Source organism: Podarcis tiliguerta, assembly GCF_965153285.1.
Source record: "Podarcis tiliguerta genome assembly, chromosome: 10".
NCBI lineage: Eukaryota > Metazoa > Chordata > Lepidosauria > Squamata > Lacertidae > Podarcis > Podarcis tiliguerta.
This window is the reverse complement of record NC_139543.1, coordinates 9371603-9395511: the sequence shown is the minus strand read 5'-3', so window position 1 is coordinate 9395511 and position 23909 is coordinate 9371603. Positions and strand designations below refer to the sequence as shown.

Below are 23909 nucleotides of genomic sequence, written 5' to 3'. Positions count from 1 at the left end.
CTTTGCTGAGGGACACAAGCTTTACTTGCATTTTTTTGCACATTGGTAACACAATTATGTTTTTTGTTTGAATCCTGCATTGCCTATTATCAAATTATATAGATGCAGAAAATGTGTAAAACGGCTGCTAACACTTTTGCTTTTGAGGACATTGCCATTTTTTATGATAACGGTAATGGATTGACAGTAGGATTAAGGATTAATGCTGTTCTAGTACTATATTTATTTGGAAGTAAGTAAAGATGGCGGGGGAATTCAATTCAGTTTGCGTGTAAAGCTGAATTTATGTAATCCATATACAGTGCTGTAAAATAATTCACACTTCTCAGAATTTTCCAGTGCCAAGCATTATGTACAAAAGTGTGTATACTAGGTTAAAGTGTGTGTATAATTGCATATGTTAGTGAAAATTACATACAAAATGCATTACAGCATGGGAAATTGCTTTACAAAATATGTGCACAGGCAAAATTGCACACAAAAATGTGTTTTATCAGGAGAAATGTGCACTAAAATGGTGATAAATTATCCTGGTTTTTTAATCACAAACTGATGTGGAAATGTGGAGGACTGAATTTAAGATTGGAAGAATCTGACAAATTGCCCATTCCTAGTAGGAAGTCCTATCAAATGCAGTGGGTTGTACTTCCATTCTACATAAACATGCATCAGATTGTTGTGTAATTTAGGCGTGCAATCTACATGCATACCTGGGAGTAAGTCCCACTGAATCTTTGTGGCTTATTTTTGACAATCCAATTCTGAGATAATGTATTTTTAAAGTGGTTTGTGACTGCAGAAAAAAAGAAATATTTTGGTAAACCTGCAACTCCCCTCCCCCCCCCCCATTTGTAGATGTAATAACACTTCTTCTCTTGGAGGAAGGAACAGACGTATTTTTACTGATATTTGATGCCATGGACACATTTTCTGATAATGAGGAGATCCAGAAATATGGATGTAAAGCTTTGCACGTGCTTCTTGAAAAAGGTAAATCGTGAGAACAGGTATTTTTGCTCTTCAAGTTGTTGGTGTTGCCTGATGAAACAGGAAATACGTTTGTGAAATAAGGTGTTCCGGAAGAAAATACTTTGTAGTTAAATTCTCAGCTGAATCATTTAAATTATTCATTTTCCAAGCGCTATTTTGGACAGCAGTAGTTCTGGGTGGGTAGCAATGATAACCTGCAATTGTAAGCTGCTGCTTACAAGAAGAGTTGATTAGCCAAGGTGATATTGATTAAAGAAACCACCTCTTCCTAAGATTGACAGCCGCAGGAGTGTGTGGATATCTGCATCATCACTGGTACAGGGAGCTACAGACTGTCCAGTAAATAAGGACACATATCCCAGATCACTTATGTTGAATTGGTACCTTTATAGTCTTTAATTAACCTGTCTGTCTACTGATTGTCCCACCCTTCTTTCCTTTCAATACATTCCTTGCCCTGCCAAGCACTGGAAAACCCAAGGCATAAAAGAGGTGCTATGCAGTTGCCTTTAGTTCTCCTTTGCTTGTGTCTGGAAATTTTGTGACTGCTGTGGCCAGCTGCAAATCTTCTGTGACACAGCAGCAGGAGTGGTAATGGCATATGGTCAATACACAAATGCTGTATCTGGATCACGGGCATCTCTTGGATCTTGTGGCAGAGCTTGGCCTGTTAAGCATCCACCCACAGTTTTTGTGAATTTAACATTTCGTTAATAGCACCAAAAACTGATCAGTTCATGCCGAAAAATCTATTTTAACGTTGGAAATCCTCTTCTGAAAATGGTACAGTTTTGTTTTTTAAAAAAATAATTTTCTGTAAGCAGATCGAAGTCAACAAACTTGTTTGATGCCAAAAAGGTGTTACGCATTATTCTTTCCACAATTTGCCATCTACAGTAGGGATTTCAGAACTTCCTAGTAGACTTTTATTTTTAAAATCTAATTTTCTTTGGAGATTGTCTATCTACTATCCTTTAATTATACAACAGTCCAAAGACTTTTGTGTCTGACTTGTGTTTTGTTTGGAAGACGATAATAAAAAGAAAATTGTATAAAGTTGGTTCATCGGTAAGGACCTCACTCAGTGGTAGAGTGTGTGCTTAGCACACACAAGGCCCCAGGTATAATATCCAGAATCTTCAGGTAGGTCTGGCAGGGAGCTTGGTCTGAAAACATGGAAAACTGCTTCTAATCAGCATGGACGATACTGAGTTAGATGGACCAGTGGTCTGACTCAGTATATGGCAGTTTCCTGTGTTCTGTGTTCAAAATCCTCCTGCATGCTGCTATATGGAAAGTAAATAAAATAAAAGTCACTTTTGTAGTTAATGGTCTTGTTTTTGTTCACCAGAGCTCATACCCAACAACTGTTGTTAGTATCAAGGCAGAGAGGGGAGTTGGAATACAATGGAGTAAATATGTTTGGTTTGTACAGGAAGAATCAGGCATTCATGAAAACTATATTTTGGACCAGACAGGAAATGGAAATGTGTCACTCTTCCTATTCCTTTTCCTCTCTATCCTGCACAAAATTCCTATTGTGCAGACATCCAGCACACATTCTTAACAAGGGAAAATAATTCTCTCCCTGCTGATCCACCCCCCCCCCAAAAAAAACCCCAAAAACCTGTGACTTCCACTGCCTAGGAGATGTGCAGACTGCTCTCCTTTCCGGAGTTGGCACATCTCTCAGGTGGAGGAGATGTAGAAGTATTTTTTGCTAAAACAGAGCCAGTGAAGAAGTTAGCGACAATCAGCTCACACACTCCCACCTTAGGATAAAGAGTGGGTAAGTAATCAAATAAAAATAAGCACTCACACAAGTGGTCTGCTCACGTTAGTTGTGTAACATTGGAAGATTGAAATGACACAGGTGAATGGAGAAATCCATTCATAAAAGAGGAGATATCTTTACCAGTTCAGATGTGGAGGATCAGGATGGATGAAACTCCAAGTTGCAACAGAGAGGACGCCAAGAAGGGAAGTGGGTGAAGATGAAATAGAGGAAGGTTGGATGCTAAAGCAGGTTGGATACTAAAGCAGGTACAGTGGAACCTTGGTTCCCAAATGGCTTAGTTTTTCGAACAAATTGGCTCCTGAATGCCACAAACTCAGAAGTAAGTGTTCTGGTTTGTGAACGTTTTTCAGAAGCCGAACATCCAATGGGGCTTCTGCTGCTTCCGATTGGGTGCAGGAAGCTCCTGCAGCCAGTTGAAAGCCGTGCCTTGATTTTTGAATGGTTTCAGGAGTCAAACGGACTCCTGGAATGGATTAAGTTTGAGAACCAAGATACCACTGTACTTCCTCTGGGCTTGGGAGTCTGTTTTGTTTTATTTTTTAAGAGGTTCATGTCTCCTTAGCTTCACTCTTAATTTTTCTTCCCTATTGTTAACTCATCTGAATCATAATTCCTTCTGTCATTTGCTCTTTATACTTTAGAACAGTCAGGTTTGCTTTGGAAAGAATAAGAAAGCATGGATAGTGGTCTGGTTGCTGGTAGACTGCTCTTGTGTTGTCCCAGGTGTATCCTTAGTTTGCCTTCAGTGAGTGAAAATGTACACATGTATCAAAGCGCTTATGTCTTTACATCTTTATTTTTAAAATTCAGTTCCAGAGCAGCAGCTGATTGAATTTGTTGAGGACAGAGATCACATGATCATACTGAATGTGCTCAAAAAATTCCCCAAAAAAGAAAACTTAGTACTCCTTGCCCTGTTGTCTTTACATTCATTGGCAGGACCACGTAAGTATTGTAGTTTTTAATATTTAGCATGGGGTGAGGGTGTGCCCTTAAGAATTAATCAGCAGTTCCTGTCTGGACTTGCAAATGAAGGGCAGTTCTTAAAAGAGAGTTCATTGGTGTGCTCTGATCTGTATTTGATGTCTGAAAATTATTTCTGAACTGAAAGGTGGGTGCTACCTTTGTTTTGGCACAATTCCTCAGTTTAAGAGCAGTACTGAAATTCACATCCCCTTTGTGAAACCATTTGTACTGCATGAAAACAAGAGTGAGTAGAGATTGACTATGTGCAAATTTCATAAAACTTCCATAAAACTATTTGGGAGTGACTTGCCTTACTTTATATGAGGTTTATAGGAGGTTTCTTCTCATTCATCTTTTCACTTTCTTAAAAATAATTTTAAAAGGTTAGCTGCTGCTTGTAGCAGTGGCAGGGCTCCCCACAGCCTCCTGGTCATGTTTCCTGTACCATAGCGCTCATGAGTATAATACTTAATAGGTTTAATCATGCTAGCTATATGACCTGGAAAGTTGTTTGCGGACAAATGCTGGTTCCCCATAGTTAAATTCAACTGGACTTAGCCGTCCAGGGATCCTTCACCTTTACCTTTTACCTATGTTCCTAATGTAGAGATTAAGCAGGCAAAGCTTTTCCTGGCCTGGAGATATGGAGTGAAAAATTGGAAGTATAGTAAAGCAGTGCATGAAACAGAGCTAAGCACAACTGGAAGGTTCAACACAACACACTGAGATTCTTTTTTGGATGGGTGTCAGCTTTTGAAATAGTGGCTGCTGGCACTCTTTTCTGCTCAGCCTACAGCTGGCATGCCAAAGCTAAAGTGGAAAACATTTGAAAATAAAGGTTTCTCAGAATTCTGTGTTGAACATTATAACAGTACATTGAAACTGTGTGTTTGCCTAAGATATTGTGAATGTTCTGTTCAGAATGCAGGGGGAAGAACCATGCTTGGTCTAGCAGTAGAAATACGCAAGGTGATTTTGTTGTGCACTTCAGTCTTAATATTCCCAGCAGTCAATTTTAAAAGAACACGTGTGCATGAGTCTTTCTTCTCTCAAATAAGTTTATTCCCTCTGTTGTGTTCAGCTAGCAATGCAGAAATTCTTATGTCTGGAAATGTGAGGTGTTACAATGTCATCGTTGAAATGATGAAAGATTTCCCCGACAATGAAGCAATTCAGGAAGTGAGCTGCTGCTTGTTGCACAAACTTGCATTGGGTGAGAACATGATCCCCTTTATTTAACATGGGTGATATTTCTGGAGTAAACTAAATTTATCTCTAGAGAAAATAGTAAAGAGTTCCATGAATATAGAGGAGCTTCTGAAGCCTTTCTTTCTAAGAGAGCATGTTATGCTGCCTGACAATATTTCCTGAAGCTCAGGGGACTTTGCAGTCTCCAGTACAGCAAGAGAAGCTGCAGTTGAAAAATAAAGCTGTGAAACCCCAGTGAATGCACAGAAGCACTCACTAAAGATCCAAGGAGTTCTTTGGATCTTGGGCACTTACATAATCTGAAAAGGTCTCATTTGTTCAGGCCTTTTCTCTTCTGGGTATAGCTGCCTTAATCAAAGGAAGAACCCCCTTTTGTGTGAGAAGAAATTGAGGAGAGGCCTGCTCACAGTTGTGTGTTTAGATTTGCTGCCTCACCAGAAAAGCAAAACAAAACGCCACATTATTTAATGTGTCAGATTGGTACTGCTTGGGAGGGATTTTCCCGGTAGAAGCATAGCTTTTGGTTTCAAGATTTGAATTTGACTCCTTGGGACTGTTTCCTTCTTAAAGCAGGGATATGGAACCTGTGGCCCTCCAGATGTTGGAGTCCAGCTCCTGTTAGTCCCAGCCAACATGATCCATGGTCAGGGTGTTCAGAAATATAGTCCAGTCACATCTGGAGGGCTACAGAGCCACAATTGCAAAACCAAAACCAATCTTAAATGCCTTTGAATAGTGGTGATTCCTCAGAAGGAACAGAAAGCAGGCAAGGGATTGGACAGAGCTATCTATTTGACCTTCCCTAAAGCAACAAGGTTTTCCCACTGCAGCCACTATCACCCCAGTTCATGTACCCCCACTTTTTCAACTATGTTCAGATAAAAACAACTCATAGTTGTTTCAAGAGGAGAATTTTGGGGCCATTGATTGAACAATTGTATTTACTTTGCATGAATTTATATTTTCTTCTTCATATGACGGCCATTGCTGCACAGTATGTGTGTAAAATGCACGCATCCAGTGTTTGCATGCGACTCAGTTAGCTTTTTTTAATCTCTTGTATACAGAAAACTTTTTCAATATCCTGGTATTGAATGATGTACATCAATTCATTGTAACAGCTGTTGGAAGATACCCTGCTAGTGCAAAGCTGCAGGCTGCAGGCCTCAGTTGCTTGGCTCTTCTCAGTAAGTAGCTGTATAAGTTAAATAAATTATGTTTCTCAGCGCTCCTACAACTTGCTGATAGAATATTTTTGTCATATGTGACTGCAAAATTGAATGAACAACAGCTTGCTCAGTAAGGAAAAAGGTAAACCAGTCTTCCCCAATATGCTGCCCTTTAGATTTTGTTGGACTAAAACTCCCATAATCCCTGACATTTGGCCAAGCAAATAGGAGTTGGAATCCAAAATATTTGGACAGCAGCCGGTTGGGGAAGACTGCTCTAAAGGACTCTATAAACACTTTGCTGGAACCCCTCTGCCCCAAATCACTATGGTGTTTTCCACTTTTCTGAATCGATGGCCAATTTCTTTGTATCCCCTTTGCAGCCCATTGATCACTTCTTGTTAGAGCTGATCAGCACGTTCTTGCTTGCTGCTGAAAGCAGCCACATCCTGTTGAATCATCCATGTTCTTCCTAAAGGATGGAGGGGCTCATGACCCTGTTCCTCACAAAATATTGTTGAGGTCCCCATGTTTGAAGCTAATGGAGACTTCCAACATGATAGCTGTAATCCATGTAATTATCCCACAGGTTATGGATGGAGCAGGTATTGACCATGAGGAGGATGCTTTGGGCAATGTTGCTTTGGCACCTCATAACAGATATTCCAGTTCTTTGTTTCCCTTCTTCTCTATCCAGACTCCTGATAGCTTCCTCATCTCCAGTCAGGTTACCAGGCAGGCCACCAACTTCCCTTGACTTCTTATGCAATCATGTCAGCAGCACAGGGGCTTTCCTTTCTCCCTGAAATTTTCCTCAACCTTTGCATCTTACAGCCTTTCTGTGTGCACCCATCCTATGAGGTGGATCATGCGCCACAGAGTTTCTGTTCTTGTATTTATTTATTTTTCTACCGCTCTGTGTGTGCTCTCTTGCTGGTGAGACACAGAGAAGCCACACTGTGTTTGGGACTTTAAAAAAGGGAGAGGAGAATGACCGTCTTCTGCTTACCCTGTCAAGAGGGCAACCATTCCCATTCTGGCCTAAAACAACGCATGTAGCTGAAAACCTGTAGCAGAAAACCTGAGAAGGCTTAGTAAAGGGTAAATCTCCAGAATTCTTCAAAAAAAATTCTTTTTTAAAAAATGAGGAAGGCAGAACCAAGAGATGAATAAGCAGAGTGCTGGATAAAAATATATATGCAAATGATCATTTTGTTTGCCTGGAGGAGCAGGTTGTGAACAATTCATATGCTTGTGGTTGCAGAGTTTGGCTTCTCGTGGTCAGATAGGAAGGTGTCTTTGCAAATGAGTGTCATCTCCTTTTAAGACAACATAATAGCTGTATTAAATAACCTCAAACCATCTTTGTTTGAGTGTAATAGTTTTAATCAGTTAAGACTAAGACAGTCAAGCAGCCAAATACAGTGGTGCCCCGCAAGACGAATGCCTCGCAAGACGGAAAACCCGCTAGACGAAAGGGTTTTCCGTTTTGGAGGTGCTTCGCAAAACAAATTTGCTATGGGCTTGCTTTGCAAGACGAAAATGTCTTGCGAGTTCCTGCGGGGTTTTTCCCCTCCTCCCTCTCTTTTTCCCAAGCTGCTAAGCCGCTTAACAGCTGACCCGCTAAGCTGCTTATCAGCTGATCCGCTAAGCCGCTTATCAGCTGATCCGCTAAGCCCGCTAATCCGCTAATAGCGCTAATCCGCTAATGGGCTTGCTTCGCAAGACGAAAAAAACCGCAAGACGAAGAGACTCGCGGAACGGATTCTTTTCGTCTTGCGAGGCACCACTGTACTTGGAATAGAAGACAGACCTAACACATAGTCTTAGCAGTCATAAGCTTGCTTTTAATTTTAAAGCATCTTCTTTTGGCTGAAAGAAAAGCAAATTGTAGATAATAGGAACACACCATGGGAGTGGCAGCTGCCTCACCTAGATCAAGTAAATCAATAAAAACACTTAACTAACTGAGGTTCTGCTCCCACCCTAACATGAAGTCTGCCCCTCCTAACATGGAGCATGCCCCCATCCCAAATCCTGGCCATGCACATGGAGCTCACAGTCTAAAGTTTTAATGAACACCATTCTGTATCAAAATGCCCATTAATACCAGTGATGGGGTTTCAGCTTTAACAGAATTCAGTTGCTGTCTTAAATTCTTGAGTCAAATGGTAGCTTGCTGAAGCTTCTGTTAAAATGCTTCTGCTATAAATATGTCATTGGGCTTTTGGTTTTCCTAATGATAAGCAGTTTTTTGATCATCGTGTTTCATCACCTTCAGTAGTCTGTTCTAGAGTGTGAAAACAAGGGAATATTAATATTTTCAAAATGCGAATAAATAACTTTTCCCCCAAGCGGAAACAATATTTTTAAGCAGAGACTTGGAAGAGGAGGAGGTGGAGGAGGAAGAAAAAGAACTGTGTTGGCTGGAAGCCTGTTATAAAGCATTAAAATTCCATCGGAAGAATATAGATGTACAGGTAAGAAACTGCAGGTAAAGAATTGGGAGACATGAAAAGAGTCCTAAATGATGTGCTGTATATAAATTGCAACCAGAAGAAACAACAATAAAATTGGGTAGAAATATTTTTCTTAAGCATTTATTTGCTGCCAATAATGTATTGCATTTTTTTTAATGTATTGCATTCTTAATTTTCAAATCATACCTTACAATCTTCAGTGTGTTTTGTTCTCAGAAGTGGTTAGTTTTTTTCACCGTTTCTCTGTTTTATTTCTTATTTCTCTGTTCTCATTTCTCTGTTCTCAACTTATTGGAGTGGAACTGAAGCTCAGGGACAGTAGTTAGCATAGTTGGACTTGGCTTTACTGTGGTTTAGAGAGCAGGGTCCAAGGGCTTGAAGTCTTGGGCTTGGGATGGAGGAGCTTAAATGCTATGGCTTCCTTGATCCCTAACCTCTTGCTGCTTGACAATCTTGTTTGGTCCAGATTTTTAAGCAAGCAGATACATTTTGTACTTCCCAGACTAAACCAGGATAATACAGAAGGCCATTATATCAATTGTATCTGCTTGTCTTATTCTAATATATGATGTCATTCCTTCTAATTTAGCCACAAGCCATATTTTATTAAACTTCTCTGTTCATGTGAAGTATTGTATGCTGTGATCCACATGACATCAAAACTGACTTGGAAAAACTTTTACATTACAGATTAAGCTCACATCGTTTATTAACAACAGTACAGTAATCTCCCTTGCGTCTCAGTTACAGCAGCCGCTATGGTGAAATTGTCTTAGCACTTTAGATTGAAGTACATGCTGTGGCCATGAATTATATTGATTATTCTTCTTGGAATAGTTTGGAAAGGTTTAATTGAATTTATTGACCAAATAGTTTCTTTTGTTGTTCCTTCCTTCACTAGGAGGCTGCATGTTGGGCTTTGAACAATCTGCTTATGTACCAACGTAATCTTCATGAGAAGATTGGAGATGGAGACAAAAAGTTAGTAGCCGAATTGAATGCTTGGAAATGTGAACCACTAGATTTATAGCCCAAGATCTGTTTTTTTCCTCTTCAATATCACTTGTCTTAAGAATCTAAACTGGGAGAAGGAGACTGCCTTCTGGTGACACTGGTATTGTTGCTTCCTGCATATCTGTCTTGCATGGCAAAGAGGACGGCCTGCACCTAGCCGCTCCCTTAAATACACCAGGGCCGTCGCCATCTTGGACCCGCCTCACCCGTAAGGTCCTGTGCGGCCAGAGGTAGCTCTTCCCCCGGCTGTACAGGAAGACGACAGCCTTCTAGAACCAGCCGTGGCCAGTACTAGGGGTAAAACACGAAAGAACATAAGGGGAATCCCCTTGGACTAGGGTTTGTGTGTAGAACTCTCTGTTTGGAATGCTCTCGCCAGGGAGATTTGTTTGGTGCCTTCATTATATATTTTTAGGTGCCAGGCAAAAACATTCCTCTTCAACCAGGCCTTTGGCTAATATTTTACAGTCCTTTTAATGTGTCTGTGGAAAAGGGGGGTATTGTTTTGCTGTTTTGTTTTACTTATTAACTTGTTTTTATCTTGTATTTTATTCTGTGAACCACCCTGAGATCTTATGATGAAGGGCAGTATATAAATCGAATTAACAGCAACAACAACAACTTAAACCTTACTGTTTCTGGCACAGTTTGTTCATCGTTAACCTTTGGAGCAGGGGTACAACTGGTGATAACACTGACAAGTTAGATGAAAATCTGACTTTGTTAAATTATAAATAAAAATTACCCTTGTTTCTTTTAGTTCCTGACTGCTTTGGAATGGCACTTTGGCCCAAGATGCATGGTGACAACTTGATGCTAGAACAGAATAATAACATTTATTGGCATCTCTTTTTGCTATAACAATGTTTGATTGTTATCATATCCTTTTCTGTTTGCATTAGATTCCCAGCCCACAGAGAAATGATGCTATCCATGTTGATGCATAATTCTTCAAAAGAATTATTTCAAGCTGCTGCAAATGCCTTGGCAACTCTACTGGAGCAAAGTGGTAAGGGATTGCGTAACACTAAACCTGAGGGTGGAGTGGAGCACAAAACCTGTCCTTGACGCTGAATTTGTCAGATATAAATTCCAGTGATAATTTAAGATTTAACTAGGACAATTAACAATTTGGGGCTGTGAATATAATAGTTGGTTAGATTTTTTCACAAATTCTTTTAGATATGCAGTTCGCCAATATCCTCTGCTGTCAACCTGACACATTGCTCCCTCCAGTTATAAACACCAGTAACAAAAAAGTAAGGAGAAAAAAAGGAATGTAAAAAGAAGGGAAAAAAGTATTTAAAAATGTTCCACTGCATGATATGTCATCAGTTCTGTTGGTCTCCAGGTGTTAGCCTGCAAACAGCTCCACAAACCCATTCCAAATCTCAGGCAATTGTGGGCTAGATCTGCACTAAGGCTGCAATCCAAATCACATCTACTCTGGAGTAAATCCCATTAAATTCAACAGGGATTACTCCCAGGTAAGTGATGTTGGGATTGCAGCCTAAATTGGTTGCACGTTATACCATTTATATCAATGGCACCAAAGTCCTGTTGATTTCAGTAGTGCACCTAACTTAGACTGCACATCCCTTACATACTTAACAGAGAGTCAGTTGGATTGAATTCAATAGAACACACATCTGAGTAGACTTAAATCAGACTGCTCGTTTAGTCTGCATCCAACCTGAAGTAGATTGTTACACATGTCTACTACCTTTTGGGTAAAAATGAAAAAGTTAGGTAGGTGTTTTCAGCCAACATTCATGCTCTTTTTCATATAGTGCCCTATTCTTCTTGTAGTAAATATTAGAACAGTTCTGCTGGCAAAAGGAATACACATGAATGTGCTGGAGATTATGAAGAAACACTCCAACTCCCCGGAAGTTGCAGAAAGTGCTTGCAAGCTGCTGAACCGTGCTTTCGAAGGAAGGTAACGAAATGTAGTTCTGCGATAGGTACAGCCAAAATCTGAACCATGATTTTGCAAATGTATCATTATATCCTAGAGCAAGTTTAAATTTTGCATTTCATTCATTGGATTTGTATGCCACTTTTCCAGGAAAAGAAATCACGCTCAAGGCTGCTTACAACAAAGAAATAGGGATGCATTTCAAACATGCTAAAAATCAATTTCACATTAATACAGCAAAACAGTAGCAAATATAATAATACACCAAAAACACATTTTATACAATAAATATAAGAAGCTCACTTAAACATTAAGCATCCCATAGAAAACATAACAAGGGAGCTTCACAGTTTCACCTTAGTCCTAGAAACATTCCTCCCATGATGTTGCTTAGTGTCCCTCTCCTTCTGCAGCTTCTTATAAGGCTTCCAAGGGCAAGGTGTGTGGTAACTGGAAACACTCAAACCCTTGATGTTACACACAGACACTCTCCTTGCTTTTAACCCACCCTCCATTGACAAACGCAGAGAGAGGCGCAACAAAACAAAATAGTTGTGCATAATACAAAAACAGGAGCAAATACCAAATCAACGCAACAACTAGTACAGCAAAACCATAGCACATAACCAGATCCTAGTACTAATTGTGGCGATCACACAGGGTCCCCGGACATTTAACGGTCTGTTGATCCCTGTGCCACCACTGTGATCACTTCCCTGCTGCCACCAACCAGTTACTCTCTGGTAAAACACTGAGTCCAGTCAGTTGTTAAAAGTGAACCAAAAAAACCAAGTTTATTTTACAAACATTAACAAGTTTATGGTTTCTCAGATAATTTTCCTGTCAGTATCTTAACTTTAGTCTCTTTACCTTCCTAATACCTTCTGACTGATTATCTCAACTGTTTGACTGACTCCTCTTAACAAATTCTCTCCCTCTCTCACACCAGACTAGCCCAACCCACAGACGTATCTTCCCTCTCTCGTCTAACACCAGACTGTCTTCTCAACCACTCTCACTCCTCTTAACAAATTCTCTCTGTGCTTAAACCTTATACACAGTTAACTCTGCCCCTTGGGTTCCCATTGGTTAGTCATTTTACAATTAGTTAACCCTTTCCCTATGAACCCAGTATGATGATGTCACACACCTAGGAGGGCAAACGCTACACTAATGCTCTACAAATGTCTGTGGAAAAACATTTCTTTCAAACATGTGGCAGATACTACTACATATCTCACGGGGAATGGCATTCCATTAGCAGGTGCCACCACTGAGAAGGCATCTCTCATGTTGCATCATAACAGATCTCTTATGCCTGAAACACAGGCAAGAGGGCCTCCAGTGCTGATCTAAGTCAAGGGGCCTCCCACCACCCACCCAGGTTGATGCTGGATTTTATCATATTTAGTAGCTACCCGTGTGTCTTGGGCACTGCTCCCCACATTACTGCACAATCTCACCATGTGACAGCCACTGCTATGTAATGATTATAAAGTGGCTTTTCCACATAGCTGCATGTAAGTAGTGAAATCAAGACGATGATGATGATGTTGAAGAATATGTGGTTTGTGTATTTCTTAGTCCAAGCAGGTTTCAAAGCACTATGTTAGGTGTGCCCAAAGCATGCCCAGTAGGATATTTGATTCCCTTTCATTGAGGACCAGATTGCCACATGGATGGCAATCTGCTTTGGAGTGGAGAGGGGCTGGTGTTCAAGAAAGACAAGATCACAGCCCTTTTCAGTATAAGGAAATAGGTGTGTATTATATTGGATCCTTGCCAGGATACATAAATAATATACAAAAATTTAGAACAGATTATGCAATATTTCATAATGTAAAAATGAATGGATATTTAATAAACAGATGTGTATTTGAGGATGTGGTTCGTTGATCCTGCAGTTTCCCCCCTCTGGATATAATGACAGAAGTGGCATCGAGAGTTGTAAAGGCTATGAGAAAGCATAAATCATCCCCATCTGTACAGCTGGAGGCACTAAGAGTTATTTTACATTTTATGACTTCAGGTAAGAAAATGCATGAAGAATATTTGCTTACATCATAATCTAAATGAGCAACTAGAAATAAGGAGTTAATGAGCCTGCTGCCTAGTCATTTTGCTGTATGGCTTCTCATGAAAGAGTGATGGAAATGAAAACTTTATCAGTTTCTGCTAATAGGAAGCCAAGTGATTTTATGTGGGGGAGGGGGACTTGTTGCTGTAGGAAATATACAAAGTTTTATATGTTTAGGTCCCATTGGTTTATGTGAGAAATGTTTAAGTATGTACCGTACTTAACTTTCCCATTGAAATTAACAGAAGTTACAGGTGTTTTGACTTTAGATGGATTCTGGTTGTAATATATACTTGTTCAAAGTATCATCAAACCCATACATATTAATTCACAAATGCAAATTAATCCATAATGTGTCACATGCCTGTTTTAGTTCAAGTTGCAAAGACATACACTAAAAATACACACACCAAGACACAGGAAATTCTGGGTCTGTGGTTCTATATATATTTAGTGTAAGTGTCATTTCCACTTCTTCACCTGAAAGGGAAATAGAAGTGTTTGTGTTTTGTTGCTTGCTTGTATGCCAATATTTGTCCAGGTTTGTGTGGGGCTTATGAGGTAGACATGTGAAAGTTGTTGACTGAGGATGTAAGACTGAATTATGGGAGTGTTTGCAGAGCGTGGAGAGTGATTTGAGATTGGTTTAGACTAGAGTACTGATGTGTTTGACACACCTGCAACAATCAGTCAAGTAATGGTGTGCTTGAGTGAGATTGAATGGAAAGTATCCTTAGTTGTCGTTAGATTAAGTTTTGTGTATTGCAATACAGGAAACCGGGAATTTAATTGGATTGATTTGCTTAATAGTATGATTGATTAGTGTATGGTGGTTTGGAAAAATGAGTTGATTTTCTTTTGCCTAACAGTCAATCATGTATGCCATTTAAAAAGATGGAACTTAGAGCTCCTAGTTCATTTCTCATTTGTAGTATTTTACATCCTGACATTTAGAGGATAATTTGTTTAGCTGTTTACTGTGATGCACTATATTTCTGTAGCCAATATTTATGTGCAATGTTTATTTTGATACTAAAGAAGATACTTTGTTAAGTTGCTAATTGTGTTTGAATGGAATAGAAAGATTATGCTGTAATCTCTCAGCATGTTTTTTGGAAGTGAGTTTCACTGAACACAGTGGGTTATTTATGAGTAAACATGTTTAGGATCAGGTTGTTTGGGTTAAAAAAAATCCAAAATGAACTTGGTAACTATCTGGTATTTTTCCATTTTGAAAATGGGAAATATTCAGTGGTAATTTATCCCTTGCAGTAGCTTATTTAGCCTGCATTTTTAGTGTGGCATCTTTTCTCATGACTGAGTCACGAGAATGCTCTAAATAAAGTAATTTAATTTAACAGTCATTGATTTTGGCATATTACAGCCAGTGATGGGGTTTGCTTTCCTTTCCTTTATTCATTCAGTGTATGACTTGCTAGCTGAAGATCTGCTTTTTTAAAATGCTAACATTTTGTAGGGTATAGAATGTGTGAAATTGAAACACTAATGATCTGATCCTGTGGGTATTTATAGAGAATAAGATGCCACTGGTTTGAATGGGACTTGGGTCTGCAAAAGCATGTTTAGAACTAGGCGCACCTAAATCAGAAGGGAGGCTATCGTAATTTACGTTCCAGGAAATAATAATAAATTTGTAATAAGTTGCCGAACTCCCTCCTCACAGTTGCATCTGGCACCTTCATTATATAGTTGACTTGCAACTTGTGCAAGTGTTAGGTTCTGGGGATTGTGTGTAAAGCTGAAATTGTGTATAGCAAGAGGAACCGCAGAACCGCCACTATGTGGTCATCCCTGCCTTTCTGAAGCTGTTTAGAGACCAACTAAGTTTGTTCTGGGTATAAGCTTTCGTGTGCATGCACGCTTCTTCAGATATGTTTAACACTTCAGATACATTTAATACTGGTATCTGAAGAAGTGTGCATGCACCCGAAAGCTTATACCCAGAACAAACATAGTTGGTCTCTAAGGTGCTACTGGACAATTTTTATATATATTTTGACTGCGTCAGACCAACATGGCTACCTACCTGAATTTCTGAAGCTGGCACGCCGAACAGGCCTTGTCCCCCAGTTAAGACAAAGAGCCTTTAAGTTCTCTGTCTTGCTTTCTGGGCTCTGGAAGGTCTCATGCAAGCTCTCAAAAAAGACCTTCCCAGAGTCCAGTAAGTTAGCCATAGAGCTTTTAAGCTCTCCACCTTGTGTGTGTTTAATTTGTGCAGTTGCATGCCGGCCAGCCACGATGCACATAAAGCATTAAACACAAGTTTAATGCAAGTTGCAAGTCGACTGTGCAGTTTTTGGTACGTCCTGAAAATGTACCTCTTTATTCTGGCTTTTGGCACTTGAGGTCTATGTTTTAGGACCCTTCTTATTTCTGTGATTTAAGTTACTTTGAATTGTTTTTAATACTGTGTTTCAGTAGTTGTAAACCACCCTGGGACCTTAGGTTATTAGAATTATAATAATTATTTATAATAATACTGTGTATTGTCTTCCCCAGCATACCATAAGGCACTGATAGATTAACCTTCTTTTTTACTTTTGAAGATATCAGCAAAATAAAATAACAAATTGCAAAAATGGTTATATAAAAAGAGGGAGGGAGAAACAAACAGCTGATTACTTGGTCTGTAGTCATACCCAGAGAAATTTAAAGTGAAAATATTGGGCTTTAGATTCATATATATAGATCTATATATCCTTGACTCATTTTAACTACGTATTTCTTTTTACAAGGAAAATATTTTGGGGGTTTTTTATGTTACAGGCGTGCTGAAAAAGCAACCAAATAATTCTGACTTGGGAGATACAGAGTTGGCGCTAATGCTGAAAGTGATAAAAAACCAATGTTTGTTGCAAGGTGCTCATTCATTAGTCCTTGATGCTCTCAACACGGTATGACTCGATTTTTTCCTCCCATGGCAAATTCCCCCTAAATAATTTCAGTCTCGTTTTCCTTTCAAATCAAGATTTCTTCTGTTTCTCTCTACTCAAGTTGGAATATTCCGTCCATATTTAAAGTGTAAAACATAAATTGTAGCCTTCTGTATTGAAATGTAGATTTATTCAACTACACGGCATAATTGTCATTTAATCATATCAGTCACTTATTTACCCTGGTTATTTGAAGTCCCTAATTTTCATCTGTCACTTGGAGCTCTCTGAGGACATGATCCAGAGCTTTAATGTACTGATGCACACATTTCTGGCAGTCCAAGCAGCATATCACCAACACACCCCAACCTCTGCAAGGAGACTGGATGCTGCCGGGCAGTTGTGCCAAGTAGTATTCCATCTCTTAGGCATGTCTAGATTTTGCCAGTGCTTGCCTTCCTGTGCTGGAGCTGAAGGGAATTAGTGCAGTGATGGAGTGTGTAGTGGTTCTAGGGGTTGCTCGTGCGTAAGCCGGTGCAAACACCTGGCTGGGTTGCCTGAGTGAACCTTTTCTGTCCGGACAGCCACTCATCCGTGGCTGTCTCAATCGCTGGCAGAATCCGTCAGTGGGCGTTCCTTAAACTTCTTCCAGCAAAGAAGCTCTTTGGCGCCTAGTCTTCTCCTACTCTCTCTGCGTAAAAGCCTTCTGCGCAAGGAGGGCGTAGGCAGCGGAGGACCCCTACTCTCCCCGCTGGTCCCCGGCAAGGAGTCATGGGACCGCCTCGCCGCTTCCCCCATCTGCCCCCCTTCTCCACTGGTGCTACGCTGATTCTCCTCCCCAGAAGATGGGCTGCCTCTCCCAACCCCGGGACGCTCTCTGGAATCCCTCTGGATCTTGCTCTCTCCCTCCGGCACTGATGGCAGTGCCCTGACACAGTGGTTATGAATCTCAGTGAGCATTGAAGAAGTCTTCCAGAATAATAGATGTTTTTAAATGTAACATCTGATCCTGCATTAATTACAAAACTTAGTAGAAATAACTTAACAGTTTGTTTTTGCTTTTTCCATATAAGATAACCATACTTGTTTTTGTTTCTAGTTTATTGGAAATCCTGGTATTCAGAAATGTGGATTTCAGGTACTTTCTTCTGTTGTGGAATGTTCAGGTGCGCTAGAAATGTTGACACAGCAAGGAATGACAGATACTGTACTCCATACGCTACAGATGTATCCTGATGATCAAGGTACAAAGCAAGATGGGGCTAATTGCACTTAATTGCATCTTGCCTAACTTAACTGCAGCTAACAAGCAAACTGAAAGTACCATTCCACATTAGAAGTGGCCCTTAACAGCTGTGATTTCCTGGCACTTTGGAGCTTGAATGGAGCCTTAATATGCTTAATCAAAAGTTTTTTTCGCTGACCAGATTTAATTATCTTTTTTTAAAAAAAGGGGGGGGGCATGGAGCAAGAGAGGAAGAAATATATTTATTAATAAGAAATCACACACCATTTAGAAGAAAAGAATTCACATTCAGCAGATGAGACACACACAGAGCCACATGGTTTGCCCAAAAATCTCCCTCCCACTTTCTTCTGAAAGGAACTCCTGTGTTTTCAAAGCTGCACCTCTACCCTGCAGCCAACTGCACATCCTCTGGAAGGTTGGAGACCCTCTGGAGCAGATATGGGAGGAATGTGGGAAGAGAGGAAGGGGAACTCCCTTGGGTGTGCAGAGTTCCACTTGTAGAATGTTGTGTACCGCCCTCTGTGCAATAGGAGCAAATAGGAAAGACACTATTCTGTGTTCAATACCACGCATTTATTTCAATATTCCTGACCTTCCTTTCCCTTTTCTCTTTCCAGAAATACAGTGCTTAGGCTTAAGTCTTCTGGGATCCTTGATTACAAGAAAGATATTGTGCATTGCAATTATACAAGTTCTGGCGGCAATCTTGGTTTCTACTTTACGGCGCTTTAAGGAGGTTGTTGAAATACAGGCACATGTATGTAATGTGTCTGGTATAAAAATCCAGCACTTTTCTGTTTGGCTGGGAGGCTTCTTTGGGGAAGGTTGATTTCGGAGATGTATTTTCATACTAGGTTTTGAATGTAACCACTTTTAGTGGGCTGTACTGTGCCTCACTGCTGGTTTACTAGGTAAAAAACCATGGCACTAGGTAATATCAACTCAATCTTATCTTGTTTTAGATCTTACAGCTACATCTCAAATCCCTGTTGTAGCCCTTCTGATTATCACATGCTTATAGTTGTTTCATGCACAAGTTGAATCCACCTCTTTTTGTGATCACCACCCATTGCCCCTTTCCCTCAAAACTTTTTTGGCCATATTCTTGTGTCTCTGAGAATATCGTTTCCCCTGAAATACATTCAGTTGTGACTGTGAAACAGCTAAGACAGTTTCATATTTTACATGCCACACAAATGATTGCTGCTTCAAATGTTGGTTTAAATTTACAGTAATCTTGGTGATCTGCAATTTCCCATTACTATCTCTGTACCATAGAGAAGCATGTTTTCATGGCTCTCTTCCTGGGGTATATAGCCTCTCATTCACTGATACATATGGCATTTCCAAGAGCATGAAAACTGCATCATGAGAATTTTGTGCAAATGCAGAAAATTCATTAACCAAACTAAGTTACTTTTGTGGAAGTGGATGTATACCACAAGCATGTTTGCTTGAGAACAGGTTCAATAGATTCCAAGTGTTGTCCATGCATGTGTGTACCAGGATTTAGGTCTTCTCCATGAGGGATTACCTAAAAATTGCCTTCTGGTGGATGGCAAGTGGTACTAGAAAGTGAAATGGAGGAGTGGTCGTATGTCTTGTCTTATTAAGACCATATTTTTTTAGAGCTGAGCCGAAATATCCCAGAAAGCATGTTGTTGACATTTCTTATCTCCCCCCCCCCTTATCCCCGCCCCCGAAAAAGCCATTGTTGTTTGGTTGTGGTTGTGGTTTCTCTTGTGAATGTTAACCTGCCATCATTGTGGGTGTTGAATGACACCTGGTGGTTGAAGGCAAAATTGCTGTTCACAAGAAAGCTTCCAACCTCTCATGAGCTCTTAGTTTTGATTTTGTCTTCACCATTATTATTGATTTTCAATAGTTATCTGCATCTCCACTTCTTACATGCTTGCTTTCATTGTTTGTGTGTTCGTTAGCCCTGTTTTTGTCCTCTGTTGTTCCTTAATAAAAAAAGAGGCCCTTCTTCCTCTGCTCTTTGCTCAGCATTGCCGCTTCAGACTGCTAATACTTCCCATCATTCCACTCCACGAGCTGGGAATCTCCCTCCTATTAAAAAACAAAAAACCTACAGCTGCTCAGCCACGAGGAAGGTAACACAAGATTCCTCCATTTCCCACAGGTCCCTAGAGTTATTGTCTCCCTTGCCAACATCGCAAGCTTTCACTGCAAGTAAAAAGTTGGGAAAATTGCAAGAGCAATTACTGTAATGCAGCCTTAGTGTCAGGATAGGACCTCAACGTCAGCTGGAGGAGGGGCTGGAAATATTGGCATTTCATTGGATCCCTCTAGCCCTTCTATTCAGTCCTTCACTTCTTTTGGGCTCAGGTACCAGATGGACCAGCTCCAGTGTGCCGGGCTCCTTACACTTCAGCTTCCCTGAAATGCAGGTAGGAGGAAGAGATGGGGGAGAAAGGGGGCTCCAGACCCACCTCACAAGACAAGGAATCCTCTCTGTGTCTAGCATACATACCTCAGAGGGTTCAAGAAGGACAAAGGGGGATAGCCCCTAAAAGAACTGAGGACTATGTTTACTGCCCAGACCTTTTCTGGGAATTTTTCAGGCTTCCAGGGGGCTCAGAGCATTTCAGATTCCTAACCCGACTTTATCAGTTATTACTACCCTGACCACTGCCTCCCAGCTTCCAATGCAGGACCTGCCCTTTGCTCACCACCCTTTCCTTGCTGCAACAGCTTAAGGCAGTGGTTTTCAACCAGTGTGCCATGGCCCCCTGGGGTGCCTTGAATGATGGTCAGGGATACCGCGGGCAACACTGGCCTCTGTCCCCCTTTCCTTCCCTCCCTCCCTCCTCTGATGCCCTCTTGCGTCTCGCCTCCCAAAGGCTTGCACAGCTGTTTGTTGCAGCAGCCCTGGCTACAAGCTCCCCAGGCGAATGGTGCCTCTGGGGCTGGGGGTGCCAGGAGCTGAGGTGGCCTTGGAGCAAGCAAGCAAGTGGGTGAGGGAACGCAGCCAGCCAGCCCTTGCTGTTATGAATGGACAGACAAGTCCCAGGCCCCTGTGGGGCAGTGTGAGGAGGCAGCTCTCTTTGGGGCGGGGGGGGGCAGCTCAGAGACCAGGGCAGGGACTTCCAACGGAGAGGAGAGGAGGCTGAGCGAACACTCCACAAGGGAGGGTGTTTGAGAAAGGGTGAGAGGCTGCCAGCTCTGCAGACAAGGGGTGACATAACTGGGCTCCTGAGCCCCACAAGGCTGCCTCAGAAAGAATGTAGTTGGTCAAGGGAGCCGTGGACTCATAAAGGTTGAAAACTTCTGGCTTAAGGAGGCTTTGCTGTCAGATTTCGCCACGGAGCTGGCTTCTCATCTTTCTCTGATTCCTGCACTGGCTGTTTGTTACTTATAACCCAGCTCTTCCTTCTACTGTGTCTCAGCAGCAACCCACTTTGAACTCTGGTGAAATAGTCCCTCCAGTTTCTCTGCCCATAAAAAAGGTAGAGGATTTTGAGAGGCCATTTTACCCATCTTCAATTTTTCCTCCTATGCTGCCTGTTTACTGTTCAGTGTAGAGAAGATACCTAGCTGGAAAATATTTATCCTGTAGAAAGAGTAATCATACACATGATTTTTTTTAATGTGTAAAAACTTCCGTAACCCCCCCCCCCCAATTGTTTATGGAAGCTGCAGTTTCACTTCTAATTTGTTAGAATTCTGATGTGAAAGATAACAACATCTTTGACATGCCATGGTATTATTCTGTCTTGTCAGTGCAGGAATCTTCTGCTCATGTGCACCAAGGCTTACTGTTCAGTTCTGCCCTGTGGCAAAATTGAACAACATGATTATGGGCTCATCTAACATTTCCCTTTGCACTGTGCTTTCAAGCACAGGACAGGTCTGGGATTTCCTGATCTGTGTCCAAGTGGTTATTGCCATTTGCTCCAATTCAGCAGTAAAACACTCTGACACAGACTTGGAAACCGCAGACCTGTGCCTAGAAATGTGGCACAAAAGGAATTGTGGATGAGTACCAAAATATTTTTGGTCCTATTTGTCATTTGATCTGAAGGTTGCTTTCTCGAATGTGTTTAGCAATATATTATTGACTGTTGTCCTAACCATTTTGATTTCATTTTATCTGTAGGGATTTAATGTGATTATAAAAATACTTGACCTGTCACCTTGTTTTGCAAAGCTGTTAATACAGGAGTCATTTGACACAGCCATTTTTTATCAGATGTCCATGTGTTTCACTGAGCAAAGAGACCAGCAGGTATCTCATCTTTCAGTCTTCTCTTTTCCCCTGACCTTCTCCCTGCTCCTTCCCCAGGACATTTAATACGACATGCTCTGGAAGATGTTCACCCAGTTTCAGTTGCATGTCTTCTCAATTTAGTTTCAGAGTCTTTGCTGTAAATGCTTTGCTAAAATAGCTGACAACGATGATTTAAAAAACCTGATGTTGGAGAAAGCCTGTGCTGAGTATAACAGTATTATGGTTGAATGCTTACTCTTGCTGGGAGCTGATGTGAATAAGGAGACGAAGAAAAACTCTTTAATCTATCAAGTACGTATGTTAAAAAATAATTTTTTGCATCGGTTTGAAATATGTATGCCTGGCCTTTTTAAGAAAAACATCCTGCAGAAAAAGCTGAAACACAGATGCATCTGACACGATACTGAATACACAAGAGAAAAGTGTGACCATTGACTAGAACACAGAATGGTGCTACACAGGCAGCAACAAGCTTGAAAAATCTAGAGAAACACTAGAGACAATGAACAAGCATAGCTCCCAACTCCATAATATTCTGGTTTACTTTCCAGTTCATTCTCCTATTTGAGTGACTGCCTTTCATTTTTATAGAGGAGCACCATTGCATTACTCTTAAATGCACGATGGCTGGCTCAGCCATGGCCAGAAGGGTTTCCCAGAGGCTCTTGAACAGTAAAAACCTTACTACTGCATAGTCATGTGGGTTTTCTGAAAAATGACAGTAATTTTGCATAGTGAAGAAACTGAAAACTTCAAAACAGGCACGTTTGCCTAATATTAATTTGCATTTGGCATGCATGGTTACTTATGAAATGAAAAATGTTGATGGGAAAATAAAACACTAGAAAGCAGGGGTACCAACTTGTCCCCCACATTGTGGAGGCACAGTCATGTGATGTGTCACATGATGCTTCCCGGCGTGCACGAGGCAGGTGCAGGCTGCACGGAGGGCGATCTCTGCACTTGCTCATCCCAGCCTCGTACCAGGAGCCAGGCGGCGGCTGGGACGAGCAGGCGCAAAGGTCGCCCTCTGCGTTTGTCCCAGCCGCCACCTGGCTCCTGGGCTGCCGGGTGGAGGCTGGGGCCAGGGTACGTGGAGGGCACCTGGCGGCAGCAGGGGATAGCGGCCCCCTCAATATTGGGGGGCAATGCCCCCTGCCAAAAGATATTGGAGAAATTGAAGCCCCCTTTGCCCCATATAGCTGGTGCTGCTGCTGGAAAGAGAGTGAAAAATAAAAAGAAAGAAAGAAAGAAAGAAAGAAAGAAAGAAAGAAAGAAAGAATTGTAGGAACAGGAGACACACCCACTAGCTTGCCAAAATCATGTGCCGTTTGCATTAATCATCTATTTCTCTTTCATAGATTTGTGAGAAAGGGAGCAATCCTAAGTTGGTAGAACTGCTATTAAACGGTGGTGCTCGAGAGCAGGATGTTCGGAGTGCTCTCACAATCAGCATCAAGAAGGGAGATAGCCAGGTCATTAGCTTGCTCTTAAAAAAGCTTAGTCTGGATTTGGCCAACAGCAGCATATGTCTTGGCGGTTTCTGCATTGGTAGAATTGAACCTTCCTGGCTGAGCCCCTTGTTTCCAAGTAAACAAGGATCCTTCAAGAAACAAAGTAAGTGGCTGTAGATGTTCGTGTTAAAGTATGTATTGTGCTGTTGATACCTGCATGGCCCAACTGCATGTAATTTCAGCATGTAATTAAAGCTAGTTCCTTCAATAAGCAGTGTAGGTCCCTGATTTTTCTTTGCCATTGATTTCATTTGTACATATTGCTGGAACTCAAACATGATTTGTAACAGGCCATGTTTTACCTCCAAAGTTCTGGCCTTTTATGTAGGAGGTTAATAGTTCCAGGTGTGTTCTTTATTCACTGTATTGTAGCAACACT

At 41.1% G+C, this 23909-nt stretch overlaps 1 protein-coding gene across 2 annotated transcripts in view; it reads left to right on the top strand.

Annotated features, from left to right (window-relative positions):
- Nucleotides 1-23909, top strand: part of LRRK2 (leucine rich repeat kinase 2) — an 82154-nt gene that overhangs the window by 13789 nt on the left and 44456 nt on the right. For both annotated transcript variants that reach the window (XM_083399214.1, XM_083399215.1), the window contains 15 exons: nt 856-990; nt 3599-3733; nt 4836-4967; nt 6031-6150; nt 8488-8612; nt 9514-9593; nt 10529-10635; nt 11436-11565; nt 13449-13573; nt 16409-16536; nt 17615-17759; nt 18382-18521; nt 21885-22013; nt 22137-22307; nt 23378-23633. In XM_083399214.1, coding sequence (XP_083255340.1) covers nt 856-990; nt 3599-3733; nt 4836-4967; nt 6031-6150; nt 8488-8612; nt 9514-9593; nt 10529-10635; nt 11436-11565; nt 13449-13573; nt 16409-16536; nt 17615-17759; nt 18382-18521; nt 21885-22013; nt 22137-22307; nt 23378-23633 — 2058 coding nt within the window. The remainder of the gene's footprint in view (nt 1-855; nt 991-3598; nt 3734-4835; nt 4968-6030; nt 6151-8487; nt 8613-9513; nt 9594-10528; nt 10636-11435; nt 11566-13448; nt 13574-16408; nt 16537-17614; nt 17760-18381; nt 18522-21884; nt 22014-22136; nt 22308-23377; nt 23634-23909) is intronic.